General features: G+C 38.5%; 1 protein-coding gene across 1 annotated transcript; it reads left to right on the top strand.

Annotated features, from left to right (window-relative positions):
- Window positions 1-302: 302 nt before the first annotated feature.
- Serpina7 (serpin family A member 7) lies at window positions 303-6,211 on the top strand. The gene is made up of 4 exons (XM_060375791.1): window positions 303-945; window positions 2,919-3,192; window positions 5,145-5,292; window positions 6,008-6,211. Exons 1-4 carry the CDS (start codon window positions 315-317, stop codon window positions 6,209-6,211), a joined length of 1,257 nt encoding a protein of 418 aa, XP_060231774.1. The 5' UTR covers window positions 303-314.
- The last annotated feature ends 16,098 nt before the right edge of the window (window positions 6,212-22,309 follow it).

Raw genomic sequence — 22,309 nt, 5'->3', positions numbered from 1 at the left:
TCAATTTCTAGAAATTTAAATTAGTATCAGTATTTTTACATGCTGTTATTGTATGTTAATGAATTCATGTTATTTTATTTCTGTTGCCCAGGCAAGCCATTTCTCCTACTCTTTTCTCCTAGGAGATGTGTCACTGTCCTTTAGCAAAAAGAGAGACTACCACCCATATTTCTTACTGAACACTCCATCAAATACTTTCTTTGGTTTTATAAATCAAGGTTGGTGACTTTTATGTTTCTCTGAATCAGGGTGTGTTTCATATATCTAAGCTTACCCAATGGTTATCTCACTTCATGTTTCATCTTCATTCCAGAATGCCAGTGTTCCTCTATCTGTTTTTCTTGGTATCTGGCCTTCAGGCTACAATCCATTGTGTGCTACATAACAGCTCTGAATACAAAGTAAAGACCTGCCAATTGCCCCAACCAAATGCCGCTCTCTATAAGATGCCATTTATCAACGCTGACTTTGCATTCAGTTTATATCAGAGGCTCTCTGAGGAGAACCCACATTGGAACGTCTTCTTCTCCCCTGTGAGCATATCTTCTGTGTTAGCCATGCTTTCTTTTGGATCTGGCTCTAGCACCCAAACTCAGATTCTGGAGGTTATGGGATTTAACCTCACAGATACTCCTGTGACAGAATTACAGCAGGGCTTCCAGCATTTAATTTGTTCATTAAATTTCCCAAAAAGTGAACTAGAATTGCAGATGGGAAATGCAGTTTTCATGGGGCAGCAGCTGAAACCACTGGCAACGTTTTTGGATGATGTCAAGACTCTCTATGAAACAGAAGTCTTTTCTACTGATTTCTCCAATGTTTCTGCAGCTCAGCAGGAAATCAATAGTTATGTAGAGAAGCAAACCAAAGGGAAAATTGTAGGCTTAATTCAAGACCTCAAGCTGAATGCTATTATGATTCTGGTGAACTACATTCACTTCAAAGGTAAGGCATCAAGATTAACTTCCAGTCTAGTATTCAGATAGAGAGCTGCGGAGAGTTTATGGTCTCTTTATCACTGGGATCAGTAGCTGTCCCTCATATCACAGTGATTTTTCACTATTGTCCCTATCTGTGTATTGTGTTGAGTCATTCTAAGATGTCATACTGCTCAGTGTATGTTTCTAGGAAATTTCTAAGGAGACAATACTTTTAGAAATGTGGTTGACACTGTTATGAATGTTCTGATCATATCAGGCTAAATAATTACAGTTTCTAATATACTTAATGAGGTGGGAAAACCTTGTGCTTGGCAAGTCGACTGAATTTGTATCTAAGCATAATATAGCTCTTACTTCTTGTGCACATTTGGGTATAATGGAAAAACCTTTTATTTTATGTTAATTACCTACTATGTGCTAAAGATTATACTACAAAATATATACCATTAATAATTTTCAGTGAGGGGGCACAGAGAGTTAAGATGGTGGAGACCAGACCTGAGGAAAGGAAGGGTGAGAGGACTGAAGACCTGTAGAGAAAAGATAAACTGAGGATGGGGACATCTCTGTGACAACCTGGAGACCTAAGTCAGAGTAGGCTCTTGGGAGGATACGAGGGTGATTCAAGCAGAGATCCTAGTAGCAGAAACCATAGAGACTGAAGAGGACATACTCTAAGTATACTAGTCTTCTAGTAAGTGGCGGGGAACACCAATCTACCGACAAATCTTTGACCCCAAATTTATCCTGCCTATGAGGTGTGCAGGTATAAAGACAGAGCAGATAGAGCAGGGATTGAGGGATTGCTCAACCAATGCCTGGCCCAACCAAAGACCTATGCTATCCAAGGGTGCCAACCACAGACACTATGAATGATACTCTGATAAACTTGCAGACAGGAGACTGACAGATTTATCCTCTGAGAGGCTTTACCCAGCAGCACCTCAAAACCAATGCTATGACTCACAACCAAACATTGGTAGATGCATAGGAAGTGTTGGAGAATAGTGGGAAGAAAGAGAAAAGAGGGAGTGAGAGAAGCTCCACGAGAAAAACAACAGAGCCAAATAACCAGGGCCCAGAGGAGTTTGTTGAGACTGAAGCATCTACCAACGTCATGCATGAAATGGACCTCAGCCCCTTACAAGATGTAGCGGATGGACAACTTATGCTTCAAGTGGGTCCTCTACTAAGGGAAATGGAGGCTGAGTCAGGACTCACTTGCTAGCTTTTAGATCACTTTCCCCTGGCAGGACTGTCTTGAGAGGCCACAGGGGAAGAGACCATGTTCAGTCATGATGTAACTTAATGAGCTGAGGTAGATGGGAAAGGGAGCTCCCCTTTTCTGAGGAAAAGGAAAGGCGAGGGGGAGGAAGAGAGTGTGGGACTGGGAGGGGAGGAGATAAGGGGCCACATGAGGTAAAGTGAATAAGTAAATATATGAGTAAAAATAAAATAAAAAAAGTGATTTTTCAGTGATACCCTTCCACTCAAGGCTATCTAACCCTAAAGCTGGAGCTTATAGCAAGCATCATGTGGCCTCTTTTTTGAAAGTGATGTGCCCAGATGCTTCCTCTTGGTTCTATAGCTACTGTCTCTTATATTTGGATGAATGAATTTTTGGCATAAGCCACACACCTATGGATTTTGAAAATGACAGAACACTTTGTTACATCATTTCACCCATTTTTTTCTGGACCCTCATATGTCTTTGCAAGGAAGGATATACTGTTTCAGATAGGGGTAGAAAGTATAGTGTTTCTAAATTTAGAGACTGTAAGGACCAGCAGCATTGAAGAGGTCTTCTGATTTTCCCATTTGGTAACTGGATGACTATGGCATATGACTTTGTTTCTCTGATCCTCTGATACAAGTCAAGAATAGTCACTTGGAAAATTGGTTGACAATAGGCAGTTTTAATTATCGATGAATAACTAATGGTCTCAAAGAAACATCTCTTCTCTTTATGTTTTTAAGCCCAGTGGGCAAATCCTTTTCATGTATCTAAAACAGAAGAGAGTTCCAACTTCTCAGTGGACAAGAGCACCACAGTTCAAGTGCCCATGATGCATCAGCTGGAACAATACTATCATTTTGTGGGTGTCGAGCTGAATTGTACAGTACTTCAAATGGACTATAGTGAGAATGCCCTGGCACTTTTTGTCCTTCCAAAGGAAGGACACATGGAGTGGGTGGAAGCAGCCATGTCAACTAAAACACTGAAGAAGTGGAACCATTTGCTGGAGAAAGGGTAAAGAAATCAGTGGAAATGGGAGCTTAGGGGTGGGCCTAACAGTGGAGGTGAGGCTGAGTTAAAAAGAAACCTACAGGTAGGAAAATTACTCAGAAGCACCTGGCAGTGGTATGATGATTGTTTGAGTATGTCCATAATATAGAGTGTACCTGGCACTTCTCTGGGTCCTTTTCACAGTGTTTTATCTAAGCAAACTAGGGAAACTCCAAAAAGGTAGTTTCATGTATATTTGTTAAATTAGAAATTCTCTTGCTTAGTTTCTTTAGATGCACAGGTTTTAGTGGGTTTGTCCTATGTTGTATGTCTATATGAGTGAGTATATACCATGTGTGTCTTTTTGCTTCTGAGACAACTCACTCAGGATGATCCTTTCCAGATCCCACCATTTACCTGCAAATTTCATGATTTCCTTATTTTTCATTGCTGAGTAATATTCCATTGTGTAGATGTACCACAATTTCTGCATCCATTCTTCAATTGAGGGGCATCTGGGTTGTTTCCAGCTTCTGGCTATTACAAATAAAGCTGCTACAAACATGGTTGAGCAAATGTCCTTTTTGTGTACTTGAGCCTCTTTTGGATATATGCCCAGTAGTGGTATGGCTGGATCTTGAGGAAGCGCTATTCCTAGTTGTCTGAGAAAGCGCCAGATTGATTTCCAGAGTGGTTGTACAAGTTTACATTCCCACCAGCAGTGGAGAAGGGTTCCCCTTTCTCCACAACCTCTCCAGCATGTGTTGTCACTTGAGTTTTTGATCTTGGCCATTCTCATGGGTGTAAGGTGAAATCTCAGGGTTGTTTTGATTTGCATTTCCCTAATGGCTAATGAGGTTGACCCTAACTAAAATGTCCAATCCCCATCCAGAAAGGCAAAGAGGATGGACATCAGAAGAAGAAGAAAACAGGAAACAACCTAGGAACCTACCACAGAGGGCCTCTGAAAGCCTCTGCCCTTCAGACTATCAAAGCAGATGCTGAGCCTGATGGGCAACTGTTGGGCAGAGTGAATGGAATTTTAGGTAAGAACTGGGAAATAGTAAGAGCTGGAGAGGACAGGGTCTCCACATGGAGAGCAACAGAACAAGAAAATTTGAACATAGGGAACTTCCCAGAGACTCATACTCCAACCAAGGACTATTCATGGAGATAACCCAGAACCCCTGCACAGATGTAGCCCAGGGCAGTTCAGAGTCCAATTGGGTTACATAGTAATGTGAAGAGGGACTGCCTCTGACATACTCTGATTGGCCTGCTCTTTGATCACCTCCCTCTGGGGGGGGGGGGGGGAACAGCCTTACCAGGCCACAGTAGAGGACAATACAGCCACTTTTGATGTGAACTGACAGACTAAGATCAGAAAGGAGAGGAGAACCTCCCCTATTAGTGGACTTGGGGAGTAGCATGCAAGCAGAGGGAGGAGGGAGGGTGGGATTGGGATGGGAGGAGGGAGGGGCTTATGGGGGGGATGCAGAATGAATAAAGTGTAATTGATGAAAAATTTAAAAAAAAAAAAAAAAGAAATTCTCATAAAGTTCCCAAAAGTGAGTATGCTAGGAACCTGATAACATTTTAGGGACCAACTATATCTTTGAGATGGATAAGATTTGATGTTTGGGGTGGAGTGGGTAGTCATTCTGAGATAGAATAATAAGATGGAAAAACATGAAGTTCCTATACACTACCCTTTGATCTTCATGCCACTAGTCCCCTGTCCTTGCTGCATGCTACAGAGATACATTTTTTTTTTTCTGATAATGAGGCATCAGCACACCACGTGTTGTTCAACATTTTCTGCGCCAGATACTACTTATGCCTTAATATGTTTCAGTGGTTCTGATGCCATGTTAATGGATGTCAATGTTCAGAAGAGTAGCAGAGTTGAATGTTAGAAAGTTAGAAAGCTAAATGGATTAATGTGATAAGTGTCTCCATTTCCTCATTTCACACAGATGGGTTGAATTGTTTGTTCCAAAGTTTTCCATTTCTGCCACATATGACCTTGGAAGCACACTTCAGAAGATGGGCATGAGGGATGCCTTTGCTGAAAGTGCTGATTTTTCTGGAATCACAGAAGACAATGGTTTAAAACTTTCCTATGTAAGTTGGTCGATTAGTTTTTTGCCATATGAGCTGTAAAGAGCTTTGAGAATCACATGATTCACCCATCTCATTTGGTCAATGAGGAAGCTCATATCTACAGAGGCAGTATGATTCTGTTAGGTCAGTATCATATGAGAGTCATTCTTTTTACTCTAACTCATTTTAGAAGTAATTTCAGAGGCTGGAGTGATGGTTCACCAGATAATAGCACTGCTTGCTCTTCCAAAAGACCCAGGTTCAACTTCCAGCACTGTAATGGAAGCTCATAACTATCTGTGACTTCAGTCCTATGAGATTTTACACCCTCTTCTGGCCTCTGCATGTACCAGGTCAAATACATATATGCATGTCAAACACTCAAATACATCTATAAATAATAAAATATAATGTCCTAATCTTCGTGTACTAAGATGACTCTAATATAATGGGAAGTCTTAATGATCAGAAGTGACTGTTGTGAGATACAGTGCTAGAGAATGAGAGAGCGGCACCAAAGAGATAACTTCTAGAGAAAGAAGGTGATGGAGGATGAGATGCTACTCAAACAAGTAGTCCTAAAATCACAGAGATTAATTAACTACACTTATCAAAGTAATATTTATAATCAAGTAACGTCAAAATAATATGATGTATTTATTTTTGTACTTCCATCTTACCCAGAGGCTGATGACACTCTTTCAGGGGACCTTCAATGTCTGTTTTTCTCCCACAGGCTTTTCACAAGGCTGTGCTGCACATTGGAGAAGAAGGAACCAAAGAAGAAACTATTCCTGAAGCTGGCTTTCTGGATCAGGCAGAAGTAGCTTCTCTTCATCCTGTTATTAGATTTGATAGAACATTCTTACTGATGATTTTGGAGAAAGGAACCAAAAGCATTCTCTTTTTAGGGAAAGTTGTTAATCCAAAAAAAGAGTAATTGAAAAAGTAGCCATTATAATGGAAAATTAACATATATCATAGCTTAATGTACTTGCTTGTGGGCTTGTGTGGGCTTATAATTTATGTCTTTTGTGTAATTCATAAAAATGGACCTTGTCATGACTACATTGGCTATGGAAATTGCAAATTCTGTGACCAAACATGCAGATAATCAATGAGTGATTGTTGCCTAAAACTAAAGGAAGGATCAATGCTAGTAAATCACTGTAAAGCTGCTCATCAATTAGCTAAGTCTAGAAAATTTGACTGGGATTGCAAATGCCTTTGGATGTATCATCTGGACAATAGTGGCCATACCGGTCAAGTCTTCACATTACAGTATTACAACAGTATGATCAGTGAACATGCAAATGAAGTGGCTTGCATATGAGCTTCACACTAATTTCTGCTTTTTCTACCTGTTCAAAATGAGTCCGATTTTAACCACTTCTAGATTTTTTAATTTTAATTTAATTTTATTTTTAATTACATTTTATTTACTTTGTTTTCCCCCTGTAGTTTCCTCCCTCCTCCCCTCCCAATCTCTCCCTTCCTCCGCCTTCTCCACACATGCCCCTCCCCAAGTCCACTGGTAGGGGAGGGTGTCTTTTCCTTCCTTCTGATCCTAGTCTGTTAGGTCTCATCAGGAATGGCATCATTGTCTTCCTCTGTGGCCTGGTAAAGCTGCTCTCCCCCCTCCCCGCCTCCTCAGGGGGAGGTGATCAAAGAGCAGGCCAATCAGTTAATGTCAGAGGCAGTCCCTGTTCCTATTACTATGGAACCCATTTCGACTCTGAACTGCTATGGGCTACATCTGTGAAGGGGTTCCAGGTTATCTCCATGCATCTTCAACAAATGGTGCTGGTCTAACTGGATGTCTACATGTAGAAAAATGCAAATAGATCCATACTTATCACGCTCCACAAAACTAAAGCCCAAGTGAATCAACATAAAACCAGACACATTAAATAGGTTAGAAGAAAAAGTGGGGAAGAGCCTGGAACTCATTGGTACAGGAGACAACTTCCTGCACTTCTAAATTTTTAATAAAGTTTTGTTCGCTATACTATCAAGTCAAAGACTGAGTATTTTCATCTAGGGATGTAGCTTTTTTGACCTAACATGTATTCAACAACAGGACAAGGTGAAATAAATTTCCTCACACAAGCCCACATCCTCACTAGCAGATCTCATTATGCTAATTCATAACCTATTGATGAATGAGGGCTAATTAATTTGCATCATATACTATATGCATTAATTTTTCATATTTCTTCCCAAATAGTGCAAATCTTTCTCCTTGGTCTTGTGAAAATTTCCACTTAACCTGTTTTATTTTCTGTATTATTCAATAAAATATGATATTTTGTGTCACCAGAACATCCACTGCCTATGTATGCCATGTTATCTTAAACCAGCAAAGTGATTTATTCTCGACATTATCTGTTCAAGCAACCAGTATTAGAATCTGGAACACAGATAACACAGGGAGAGTTAGTTCTGTGTTAGCCAAATTCTATCCCTGATCTTTCACTAACAGAACACTAACAACAAGTGTGTAAGTACTATGTGGATGTGCTTCCATATTACAATAAATAAAATATGCTTAGAAAATATGTTTATCAGTTTTTATTATTTTCTTATTAGACACATTTGTAGGAAGGCTTGCATATCTTTTCTATAATAGTTTAGCTTTGTGGATTAGCCATTGGAAAACCAGAGAAGGATAATGACTTATTGTACAGGAAAACGTTCATTCTTGAGATGATGTTTTATTTCCCTGAAGTTACATTTTAATACAGGTTCTTTTACTTAAACTATTTTGTAATTTTGAGCAAAGTTCATAAATTCTATAATTTCTTTTCCTCATGTGTAAAATGTAAATGGTAATGATACCATGTTGTTACAACCTTTGCAAATCCTATGAGATGCAATGAAACTACAAGATGCCCCTAAAACAACACAGACTATTTCCAGTGCCCTTAGTTGTCTCTTAGAACTTCAATGTAAGAACTTCTTGTTAAAAATACTGAACACTTAGGACATAGGACTGAGAGGAATTGAGCTGGAACTGACTTGGAAACTTTCTCTCTGAGGACTAGCTCTCATGTTATCTGATGTGCTATGCAAGCTGCCAAGGGAGAAAAACAATCAATAGTTCTACAAAGTTGTAAAGCTTGTGAATCATACCAATGACCAGCTTAGTAATGATGCAATAGTGGCACTTTTATCTTTGAAGCAATCAGCAGCTGTTTAATTATATTTAAGACTCATTTTGTAGGAGGTAATTCATGCCAGATATTGTCAACCTAAGCCAATCTTTCCTGGCTAGAGAAGACATAGAACCTAGAGAACACACTACTATGCCCAAAGAAATATCATTTCTACCTGTGCTCTAATACTTATCCTTACACACAAAAGTAAATGTAGCTCTGTCCCATCATCACAGAAGTTTCTTTTAGCAAATTATGGAGACTATTGCAGAAATCCACTAGTGATCAATATGCAGAGAATTAGTAAATGTTGGGTACACGATCTAAACAGATAAATCTACAACAAAACCTACACCTAAGAGTCAGTGAACATTATGAATGGGAGAGGGGTTCTAAGAGTCATAGAACCAGTATGCTTCCTGCTAGATAATGTTTTATAGACATAGATTTCATGTATATAGACATGGGCTACACCTATGAAACCTCAACAATATGGCTGTCTAACAAGGACTGTCTAATGACAACAACTATAAGGCATACCAACATGGATAGGGGTTCAACCTCAGATGAAGAATTACAATCAATGGCTACTGAGAAAGGTAAGATTAGTCTTCTCTAGGGATGAACCTCCTGATATGTTATTTAATACCAAGTAGTGAGCTCTAAACACGTCTATATTGTCAGTAACACTAAATGGATTCAGTAGGTGTGTGGTTGTCTGTGTGTGTGTTTGTGGGTATTTGTTACATTTATGTCATTGTGGTAAAATACCATACCCAGAAGCAACTTTAAAAACAGTTTATCTTGACTTGTGGTTCTAGAAGAGAAGTCCATAATGGCATAATGGCAAGGAAGGTAGAACAGCAGATGACCACACTGAGAAAGTTACTGATCACAATTCAACAAATAGTAACTCCAAGATGGCAGCGAACAGTAAGCACAGTTTCTGAAGAGCAGAGGATATGGACTCCCCAAACTGGTGATTGGATGGGCAGCTAAAACCAGAACATCAACTTTGAGGCTTCCCGGGCTAGAGGGAACAACCCATGAGCTGGGAGAGATTGGATCGAGGCCCCACCCCGTGGAAGTCTCCCTGGTTTGAGAACGGAGAACTATCGACTCCCTGCACTGTGCAGAGAGTGCATAACCACAGGTACAGGCACTCCTTACTCAAATGGCCAAACAGGGGACCAAATCAGAGTAGAAACTGTGGACTCTCTGAGCTTTCCACACATGCCTGCAAGTGAGTGCATCTGTGAGAGTGTTTACAGAGCCACAGATACGGGGTCCTTCTACACTAGCTACCAGACACCCCACTGTGGGCAACACAGGGATCCCTGGGACAGAATTCTCAACATTCTGTGGGTCTCTCAATGGAGTCTAGCCAAACAATTTATGGAAACAATTCCTGAAGCCAAGATGGTGCAGCCCAGACAGATCTGAGCACTTGGGGTACAATACCGTGACAAGCCTGTGGGCCATTGATCCATTCTGGGCACCTGCACACCCACACTGTGCCTGCAAACTTCACCAGCACCACAACCTGTGCTTACCCTACTCCCTGACATCCACATTTCCACACACACTCCCTTGCTTGCATACATGCAGCTGCTACCAACCTTCCTCCCTTAGTTGCATCTGAAACATCAACAACAACTCTCAAATCAGTGGACCACTTTCATCTTCCTGAAGAATACTCCACACTTCAGAGACAAACAGATACAGTCTGCAGTACAGGCTCCAGGAGCAAACAGCAAAGGCTATCGACCCTCAGATGGCTAGAGGCCAGTGTAAAAACACATCCAACAAAAATCAGAAAATCATGGCTTCACCAGCAACTCCAAAAATCAATGAAGATTTTAATTCATGGGGAACACAGGAAAATAATTTTAAATCTATGTTTCTCCAGTTATTAGAGGCACATAAAGAGGCAAGAAACACAACTCTCAAAGAAATCCAGGAAAATATACAGACACAAATAGAGGCACGTAAAGAGGAAATGAACAACAATAACAACAACAAAAATAGGAGCCATCATAGAAAGACAGGAATTCACATTCAAACACATGAAGGAAATAGTACAAGACATGAAAACAGAATTAGAATCAATAAAAAAACACAGAGAAAATCCTGAAGCTTGAGAACTTAAAGAAGACATCAGGAATCATAAAGGTAAGCATCACAAACAGAATAAAAGAGAAGAAAGAGAGAATTTCAGGTGCTGAAGATACAATAGCAGAAGTTGATATACCTCTCAATGAAAAAATAAAATTAGAAAAGTTCCAAACACAAAACCAAGAAATCAAGGAAGCCATGAAAAGACAAAACCTAAGAATAATAGTAATAAATGAAAAAGAACATTCCAGGCTCCAAGGACCAGAAAACATTTTCATGAAAACCATAGAAGAATATTTTCCCAACTTAAAGAAAGCAATGTCCATAAACATACAAGAGGTCTACAGAAAGCCAAATAGACTAGACCAGAAAAGAAACTCCTCACTTCACATAATAATCAAAACACTGAATCTACAGAACAAAGAAAACATGTTAAAAGTGGCAAGGGAGAAAGGTCAAATAACATATACCGGTAGAACTATAAGAATCACACCAGACTTCTCATAAGAAACTAAGGAAGCCAGAAGGGCATAGGCAAATGTCATACAGATTCTAAGAGACCACAGATGCCAACCCAGACTACTGTACCCAGCAAAGCTTTCAATCAAAATAGATGGAGAAAACAAAATATTCCATGACAAAACTAAAGTTAAGCAATATATACACAGCAACCCAGCCCTACAGAAGATACTAGAAGGAAACCTTCAATCTAACAAAATCAACTACACCCAAGAATACATAGGACATATATAACTTCACAACAAAAAAAGAAAAAGAAAACAAGCACATAAATACACTACCACCACCAACTCCACAATAAAAGGAACTAACATTCATTGGTCCTTATTATCTATCAAGATTAATGGACTCAAGTCTCCAATAAAAAGTCACAGACTAACAGAATCATTGTGGAAATAGGATCTAACATTCTGCTGCATCCAAGAAACAGACTTCTGTAACAAAGACAGATACTACCTCAGAGTAAAGGGCTGGAAAAAGGTTTTTCAAGCAAACAGACCCAGAAAACAAGCTGGAGTAGCTATCTTAATATCTAACATAGTAGACTTTCAACTAAAATTAATAAAAAAGGATAAGGAGGACACTTTATTCTCATCAAAGGAAAAATCCACCAGTAGGACATCACAATACTGAACATCTATGCCCCAAGTAAAAGAGCACCTGCATTCGTAAACAAAACATTATTGAAGTTCGAATCACACATTGATCCCAACATCTTAATAGTGGGATACTTCAACACCCCACTCTCACCAAGGGATAGATCATCTATACAGAAGCTAAATTGGGAAATAATGACACTTACAGAGGTCCTAAATCAAATGGACCTAATAAATGTCTACAGAACTTTTCACTCAAACTCAAGAGTATACCTTCTTTTCAGCAAACTTGGAACCTTCCCCAAAATTGAACATATAGTCAGAAACAAAGCAAGCCTCAACAGATACAAGAAGATTGAAAGAATCCTTTGTATCCTATCAGACCACTAAAACTAGACCTTAACAACAACAGAAATCACAAAATGCTTACACATTCACGGAAACTAAAAAATTCTTTACTCAAAAACAGCTGGATCAGGGAAGAAATAATGAAAGAAATTAGAGACTTCCTAATATTCAATGAAAATTAAGGTACAACTTACCCAAGGTCATGGGACACAATGAAAGCAGTGCTAAGAGGAAAGTTCATAGCACTAAGTCCTTTCAGAAAGAAGTTTGAGACATCTCATACAAGCAACTTAATGGCACTCCTGAAAGCTCTAGAAAAAAAAAGAAGCAGACACACCCAAGAGGAGTAGATGGTTGGAAATAATCAAACTCGGGCTGAAATCAATAAATTAGAAACAAATGAAACAATTCAAAGAATCAATGAAACCAAGAGCTGGTTCTTTGAGAAAAATCAACAAGATAGGCAAACCCTTAGCCAAACTAACTAAAAGGCAGAGAGAAACTATCCAAATCAGCAAAATCTGAAACAAAAAGGGGGACACTGAGGAAATTAAAAAAATCATTAGGTCTTACTTCAAAATCCTATATGCTACAAAATTTGAAAGTCTAAATGAAATGGACAATTTTCTTGATAGATTCCATTTACCAAAGTTAAATCAAGATCAGGTAAATAGATTAAACAGTCCTATAGCCCCCAAGTCAATAGAAGCAATCATCAAATTCTCCCTGCCAAAAAAGCCAACTTCATGATTGTTTCAGTGCAGAATTTTACCAGACCTTTAACGAAGAGAAAACACCAATACTCCTCAAACTATTCTACAAAATAGAAACAGAAGGAACATGAGCACAGTCATTCTATGAGGCCAAATCCAACTTCCATTTTGTTCTCTCAGCTTCCTATATGATGAATTTTTTTTAAAAAAAAAACTTTATTCATTATTTATTACAATTTATTCACTTTGTATCCTGGCTGTGGCCCTCTCCCTCTTCTCCTCACAATCCCACCCTCCCTCCATCTGCTCCTCCTATGCCCTTCCCTTAGTCCACTAGTAGGGGAGGGGATCCTTCCCTTCTCTCTGACCCTAGTTTATCAGGTCTCATCAGGACTGCCTGCCTTGTCTTCCTCTGGGCCCTGGCAGGGCTTTACATCCCAGCAGGGGGTGATCAGAGAGCAGGACACTGAGTTCCTGGCAGAGACAGCCCCTGCTCTTCTTACTAGGAAACTCACTTGGAGACTGAGCCTATGGGCTACATCTCAGCCAGAGTTCTCCATGCATGGTCCTTAGTTTCTTGGTTTGGGTATCAGTCTCTGCAGGGCCCCAAGACCCAGTACTTTTGGCTCTGTTGGTCTCTTTTTGGAGCTCTGTGCCCTCCAGGTTTTTCTGTCGTCCCCTTCTTTCATAAAATTCCCTGCACTCTCCCCAAAGTTTGGCTATAAATTTCAGCCTCTACTTCCATACCTTGATCGGTAGAGTCCTTCAGAGGCTCTCTGTGGTAGGATCCTGCCATGTTTCTTGTTTTCTCCTGCTTCCAAAATCTATCACGTTTGCCCTTCTGGCTGAGTATTGAGCATCTCCTTGTTTAGCTTCTATAAGATTGTGTATTTAGCATGTTTATCCTATATTATATCTCTAATATCCACTTATGAGTGAGTATATACCCTGTGTATCTTTCTGCTGCTGGAACACCTCACTCAGGATGATCTTTTCTAGTTCCCACCATTTGTGTGCAAATTTCATGATTGCCTTATTTTTAATTGCTGAGTAGTATCCCATTGTTTAAATGTACCACAATTTCTGTATCAATTCCCCTGTTGAAGGATATCTAGGTTGTTTCCAGATTCTAGCTATTACAAATAAAGCTCTATGAACATATTTGAGCAAATGTCCTTGTTGTATACTTAAGCATCTTTTGGATATATGCCTAGGAGTGGTACACCTGGATCTTGAGGTAGCACTATTCTTAATTTTCTGAGAAAGCACCAGATTGATTTCCAAAGTGGTTGCACAAATTTACATTCCCACCAGAAATGAAGGAGGGTTCCCCTTTCTCCATCCTCTGCAGCATGTGTTGAGTGTTTCATGTTAGCCATTCTGATGTGTGTAAGGTGAAATCTCAGGGTCTTTTTGATTTGCATCTCCCTGGTGACTAAGGACATGAAACATTTCTTAAGTGTTTCTCTGCCATTTGGTATTCTTCTGTTGAGAATTCTCTGTTTAGTCCTGTAACCCATTTTTTAATTGGATTACTTGGTTTATTGGTGTTTAACTTCTTTTTTTTAACTACTTATGAAAATTTTAATAAAAACATATAACAGATTAATAAAATCATGACCTATGTGTAGAATAGTTATAACAATGAAAGTTAGAGATGAGGAGTAATACCTAACACAGAATTCACAGTAAGAGTTTATCACCGTTCACGATATTCCTTCATAGAACAGGAGCCCTCTCCTTTAAAAGTGCATTGTCTTTTGCAGCAAATTCCTTGGCTGTCACATTAAGCTTCCTAGTATTCGTGGGTAATACTGTTACTAGGCATATGATCCAACTTTGAATGTGACCTGAAAACAAAGATAAAATAAAACCTTTCAGCAACAGAAAAACAAACTACAGATATTTATTTATTTATGTAGCAACAACAGATATAGAAAGGTCATGAGCTTCAGAAGGTGTGAGGGAGACACAAGAGTAAGTGGGTGGTAGAAAATAAAGGGCGGAAGTGATTTAAATTTGAAATTATAATCTGCTGTGAGAATGTATATCCTAGAAAAGACATGGAAACTTTATTTGTTTACCTCAACAGTATGGCTATCCTAACAAGACCTGAACAAGAATAAGACCAAAAAGGAATGCTATTGTGGAGGAGGAAAATCTCATGGGACCCTGAACTCAGACAAAGAACTACAGACAAAAAATGCTGAAAGTGAAGAAATTAGTCCTCTTCAGAGATGAGACATCTAGTTAGTTATCCAATACAAAGTGGTCAACCCTGAAGTCATATATAGTAGTAACAATAAATGGACTGAACAGATTGCATTTATATATGCATGCATCTATCTATCTATCTAATCTGATCTAATCTAATCTAATCTAATCTAATCTGTCTATTTATCACAGCTAAAAAAAGAGGCCATGAATTTCATAGGGCTCATGGGGTACAAAACACAGAAATGGTTGGAGTGTGTAAAGAAAGTTGGGAGAAGATATAATTATATTCTATTTAAAAATGCTATTTAAAGAATTAAAATAAGTTAAAGTTAGCTTATTTGAATAAATGATACAGGGATGAAGACAATATGATGTGCACATAAAATGGACTATTTTCTTTGGAAAGAAGCAAATCTTCTATAGGTAAAGCTTGAGGAAGTTAATCCAAAAAAAGATAGTCATAGATATTCAATTTCTATATCATTCCATCTATATGAAACATCTAGATTATTCACACTTATAGAAACAGAAAGTAGGATGAGCATTGCTATAGGGAGCAAAACGTGGTGAGTTGTTATTCAGTGTATATAACATTTGAATTATATGAGTTGTAATCGTTCTAGAAATCTGTAAAACAATACTTGTATTTATTAATACTGAAATATACTCTTAAATATTTGGATGGTAGAGCTCATAGTTGTTTCTCTTTTTTAACCATAAAATAAGTATGTAGCACTTGCCTAGGATATATAAAACACTGAGTACAATCTCCAACACTGAAAAAAACAAAACAACTAACAAAAAATTAAAAATTACTAATATTGTATAGTATTATATGTATTTCTATAGAAACAAACAGCTAGCTCTGGCTACATGTCTTAATCAGTTGAGGTGGTTATAACAAAGTACCACTGACTGGGTGGCTAAAAACAACAGAAATTTATTTCTCACATTTCTGTAGGCTTGGAATCCAAGGTCAGGGTGTCAAAATATATATATTTTACATGCTGAAACAAGCTAGACAGTGCTCACATATAGTTTTTAAATGGATGTTAATCTTCGTGATTACTCTGCCTTAATGACCTTTTAAATATCTAAAAGTCTCTATCTTCTAACCCTATTACCAGTGGAAATAGAAATTTAACAGAAATATTAGTATTCTTAATCATCCCAGCAATAACTCAAAGTAGATAAAAATTGGAAGTGTGATATTTTGCTTACTGTAGCAAGTAGAATTGACTACAAAAGTCCATAAATTTTAAAAGTGATACAGCTGTTACAACTGTACTATGGGGTTATCTCTTCATGAAAGGACATGTTCTAGAATTTAGGAGTCATATTACTAGACAACCTGGAGGTTTAGGTTTTTTCAAAGGCTATCTTACTTTCAAGGATGTCTTTTCTTTCTATTTTAAAATCACATTTATGTACATACATATATATGTAGGTATGTATGTATTTACCATGTGTATGTGTGCACAAGCAGAACCATATATATATATATATATATATATATATATATATATATATATATATGAAATGCTTAGCTATATTTTGGGCAGATATTACTTCTTACATCCATTTCTCATCAAAATTTGGCAAGAGATTATCAATTACTTTGAGTGTCAAACAAATGCTGTTGGAATCTGTTGTGTAACATACTCTATTGCCCTTCCTGAGTATTGGGGTCAATGACCCTTGTGTACATGGAGTAATGGAGCATCTGACTCCAGTTGTTGATAGCTGCTTTCATGTGAGCCTCATCTCTACTTCATTTCTTGTGTTTCACATCTGAGAAAGCTGAAAAGAAAGGCAATATTGTCTCTATTTTGTCATTATAAGTGCATCAACCTACATAGGCCACTTTCTGCATAGATAAATACAGACACTCCATCCATAAGAACCATAGAGGCACACATTTGGATCATTTTCCCACTCTCTTGAGCAGCATTAGTTTGCTATGCTAAAACAGCATGACCAAAACAACTTAAAGAGGGGAGAGTTTGTTTGGACTTAGGGGGCATGGGTAAAGAAAAGGGAGGAGGGGTGAAATTGGGAGGGGATGAGGGAGGGGGCCTACATTTGGGATACAAAGTGAATAAACTGTAATTAATAAAAAAATAAAACCATGAAGGCTGAAGAAAAAAAGAGTATTAGAGTCTATCATTATCATGGCACATGGACATGGCATCAGACAAGCATGACAGTCAGAGCAGCAAGCTTAAAGTTCATCTCTTAAAACAAACAGGAAGCTGAAAGCAGTAAGAATTATGTGAGACTTTTACAACTTCAAAGCCAGCCACCAATGACACACTTCTCCCAACAAGGACACACCTCCTAAACCTCTCCAGACAGGATCATCAACTAGGGACACTGTATTTAAATGTTTGAGACTTTAGGTAACATCTCATTGAAATAGCATACAAGCCGTACTTAGATTAGCTTGAGTATTCCTAAATCTCTTGAAAACCCGTTATTTTGTATATAATGGCAATATCACTTTTTTTGGTATGAATGATACCATCCATATTCCTAAGTACTGTGAAGTAATTTTCCATGTCAGTCCACCCTCTGTCTATGGTGTGGCCAAAATGAGCAGGGATTTTTCTACCTACCATCTATTCCCTGAACACAAGCATCCTCGAATGTCTATGCAACATCCATAGTTCATAGTTAAATGCCTTCTAGCTAAACTTCATGAAAACTATTCACCCTTTGATTGTTATAATTTACACCCCTCCCAGATCAGCACTGTAGAAACTGGAAGCAGAGATTCCCAGCAGGTTAGTGAAATACTTTTCTGTTTACCCATTGTTTTTCTGAGCCCTAAATTCTTCCTACTGGGGATAAATAAACACAGAAGATCATGACTGAATATAGTTTACTGTATCTTTAAGGGAACAAGCTTGTATTTCAAAGTATCTCTCAACTGGAACTATAAGCAAGCCTTAAGGAAGCAAGTTAGTCAGATTTTCTATTACTGTGACAATGTATCTAAGAAAAAATAACTTAAGGAAGGAAATATTTGTTTTGGCTTGTGGTTATACTTACCCAATTGCTGTGAGCATTTATTGACACACAGATTCATTGCAGAGAGTGTATAGTGGGGAAAATCTACCTTCCTCCTGCCATCCAGAATGAGGACTGGAAATAGGTATATCTTTCAAGGCATACACTGAGTGATCTGCTTTATTCTACTAGGTGTCACCAAGCTATCATAATTAATTCTTTAACAAGAATTCATATAGTTCTTTTGGTGATTAAATGTATGTGTACCACATACACTATGGCAGCACATATAAGGCTTACACAGGTTCAAACCAGACAGTGTCTTATCATCTAAAAAGCAAGTGGACAGGGGTCCTACCTCTATCCAAGAAGCTATTTGAAATTGATATGCACAGGCAAATGGACAATTGCTTGTCTACAATGGAATGTCACTGGGTTTATCAGCCACACTTGCCCAGGAGTACTTGGCAAAGACAAAGACAAACATGTCTTTGTGTTTTGTTTTTTTTTTTGCTTCATTTTGTTATTTTGTTTGTTTGTTTTGATTTGATTTTTTGTGTTTTTGTTGAAAGAGATAGGGACAGACAGACAGGTACAGAAGTGAGTGAGTGACAGAAAGAACATAAATGTGGGTGGATAGGGACGTGGGAAGAATCTGGAAGGAGCTGGGGGAAGGAAAACATGATTGAGGTATATGACAAAAATAAAACATTTTATAGAAAAGATATTAAGAAATTGTAATTGGCAAATTAGATATCACACATATAATCAGTTTCCACAGACCCCAATTTCTCTAGGGCAAAATATGGATTCTAGTACATTTTGACTTGTAAATTTACTTCAATGAAAGTTATGAATCTCTCTCTCCAGTGAATCCAAATCATCCACTAGATTTCTTTTCTTTCATATTTTTAATTTTATTTATTTTATTAATTACACTTTAGTCACTTTGTATTCCCCAATAAGCCCCTCCCTCCTCTCCTCCCAGTCTCACCCTCCCCTCCCCCTTCTTCACGCATGTCCCTCCAAGTCCAATGATAAGGGAGGTCCTCCTCTCCTTCCTTCTGATCTTAGTCTATCAGATCACATAAGGAGTGGGTGCATTTTCATCTTCTGTGGCCTGGTAAGGCTGCTCGCCCCTCAGGTGGATGTGATCAAAGAGTGGGCCAATCAGATTATGTCAGAGGCAGTCCCTCTTTGCCATTACTATGGAACCTACTTGGACTCTGAACTGCCATGGGCTACATCTGTGCAGGCGTTCTAGGTTATTTCCATGCCTGGTACTCTGTTGGAGTATGAGTCTCTGGGAAGACTCCTGTGTTCAAATTTTCTAGTTCTGTTGCTCTTTGTGGGGTTCCTGTCCTCTGATCTTACTATTTCCCGTTTCTTACATAAGATTCCATGCACTCTGCCTAACAGTTGGCCATAAGTCTCAGCATCTGCTTTGATAGTCTGAACGGCAGAGCCTTTCAGAGGCCCTCTGTGGCAGGTTTCTAGGTTGTTTCCTGTTTTATTCTTCTTCTGATGTCCATTCTCTTTGCCTTTCAGGATGGGGATTGAGCATTTTATTCAGGGTCCTCTCTCTTGACTAGTTTCTTTAGATGTACAGATTTTAGTAGGTTTATCCTATGTTATATATCTATATGAGTGAGTATATACCATGTGTGTCTTTCTGCTTCTGGGACAGCTCACTCAGGATGATCCTTTCCAGTTCCCACCATTTACCTGCAAATTTCACGATTTCCTTATTTTTCAATGCAGAGTAATACTCCATTGTGTAGATATACCACAATTTCTGCATCCATTCTTCAGTTGAGGGGCATCTGGGCTGTTTCCAGCTTCTGGCTATTACAAATAAAGCTGCTACAAACATGGTTGAGCAAATGTCCTTATTGTGTACTTGAGCCTCTTTTGGATATATGCCTAGAAGTGGTATGGCTGGATCTTGAGGAAGTGCTATTCCTAGTTTTCTGAGAAAGCGCCAAATTGATTTCCAGAGTGGTTGTACAAATTTACATTCCAACAGGCAGTGGAGGAGGGTTCCCCTTTCTCCACAACCTCTCCAACACGTATTATCACTTGAGTTTTTCATCTTGGCCATTCTGATGGGTATAAGGTGAAATCTGAGGGACGTTTTGATTTGCATTTCCTTAGTGGCTAATGAGGTCGAGCATTTCTTTAAGTGTTTCTCTGCCATTCGATATTAGTCTACAGAGAGTTCTCTGTTTAGCTCTGTTCCCATTTTTTAATTGGATTACTTGGTTTGTTGCTTTTCAACTTCTTTAGTTCTTTATGTATACTGGATAATAGCCCTCTGGCAGATAAAGGGTTGGTGAAGATTCTTTCCCAATCTGTAGGCAGTCGTTTTGTTTTGATGATGGTGTCCTTTGCTACACAGAAGCTTTTCAGTTTCATGAGGTCACATTTATTGATTGTTGATCTTAGAGCCTGTGCTGTTGGTGTTCTGTCTAGGAAGTAGTCTCCTGTACCTATGAGTTCTAGGTTTCCCCCACTGTTTTTTCTAACCTATTTAATTAGTCTGGTTTTATATTGAGGTCTTTGATGCACTTGGGCTTTAGTATTGTGCAGGGTGATAAATATGGATCTATTTTCATTTTTCTACATGTAGATATCCAGTTAGACCAGAACCATTTGTTGAAGATGCTATCTTTTTTCCATTGTATGGTTTTGGCATCTTTGTCAAAGATCAGGTGTCCATAAGTGTGTGGGTTTATTTCTGGGTCCTCTGTTCAGTTCCAATGATCCAGCATTCTTTGTCTATGCCAGTACCATGCAGTTTTTATAGCCGTTGCTCTATAGTACAGCTTAAGATCAGGGATGGAGATACCTCCAGAAGATCTTTTATTGTAGAGGATTGTTTTAGCAGTTCTGGGGTTCTTGTTATTCCATATGAAGTTGAGAATTTTTCTTTCCAGGTCTGTAAAGAATTGTGTTGGTAATTTGATGAGCATTGCATTGAATCTGTAGATTGCTTTTGGTAAGATGTCCATTTTTCCTATGGTAATCCTGCCAAGCCATGAGCATGAGAGATCTTTCCATCTTCTGATATCTTCTTCTAATTCTTTCTTCAGAGACTTGAAATTTTTTTCATACAAGTCTTTGACTTCCTTGGTTAGGGTTACTCTGAGGTACCTTATGTCATTTGTGGCTATTGTGAAGGGTGTTGTTTCCCTAATTTCTTTCTCAGCCCTTTTGTCTTTTGTATACAGGAGGGCTACTGATTTTTTTTAAATTTAATTTTGTATCCGGCCACTTTGCTGAAGGTGTTTATCAGCTGTAGGAGTTCCCTGGTAGAGTTTTTGGGGACACTCACGTATACTATCATATCATCTGCAACTTGTGATAATTTGACTTCTTCCTTTCCAATTTGTATCCCCTTGATCTCCTTCAACTGTCTTATTGCTCAAGCAAGGACTTCCAGCACTATGTTGAAGAGATATGGAGAGAGTGGGCAGCCTTATCTTGTCTCTGATTTCAATGGGATTGCTTCAAGTTTTTCTCCATTCAGTTTTATGTTGAGTATAGGCTTGCTGTACATCACCTTTACTATGTTTAGGTATGTGCCTTGTATCCCTGATCTCTCCAATACTTTGAACATGAATGGATGTTGGATTCTGTTGAATGCTTTTTCAGCATCTAGGGAGATTATCATTGTGTTTTTTTTTTCCAGTTTGTTAATATGGTAGATCACATTGACAGATTTCCGTATATTGAACCACCCCCGCATACCTGGGATGAAGCCTACTTGGTCGTAGTGGATGATATCTTTGATGTGTTCTTGTGTTCATTTTGCAAGTATTTTCTTGAGTATTTTTGCATCAATCTTCATAAGGGAGATTGGCCTGAAATATGCTTTCATTGTTGGGTCTTTGTGAGATTTAGGTACCAAGGTGACTGTGCCTTCATTGAATGAGTTTGGTAATGTTTCTTTTGTTTCTGTTTTGTGGAATAGTTTGAACAGAATTGGAGTTAGCTCTTCTTTGAAGGTCTGGTAGAATTCTGCGGTGAAACCATCAGGTCCTGGGCTTTTTTTGGATGGGGATTTTCGATGCCAGCTTTTATTTCCTTGAGGGATATAGGACTACTTATTTGGTTTACCTGGTCATAATTCAGCTTTGGTAAGTGGAATCAATCAAGAAAATTGTCCATTTCATTTAGATTTTCAAATTTTGTGGCATATAGACTTTTGAAGTAAGTCCTAATGATTGTTTGGATTTCCTCAGTGTCTGTAGTTATGTCTCCCTTTCCATTTCGATTTTGTTGATTTGGATGGTTTCTCTCTACCTTTTAGTTAGCTTCGCTAAGGGTTTGTTGATCTTGTTGAATTTCTCAAAGAACCAGCTCT

The sequence above is a fragment of the Meriones unguiculatus genome, chromosome X (assembly GCF_030254825.1).
Source record: "Meriones unguiculatus strain TT.TT164.6M chromosome X, Bangor_MerUng_6.1, whole genome shotgun sequence".
Taxonomy (NCBI): domain Eukaryota; kingdom Metazoa; phylum Chordata; class Mammalia; order Rodentia; family Muridae; genus Meriones; species Meriones unguiculatus.
This window is presented reverse-complemented; position numbering and strand designations above follow the sequence as displayed.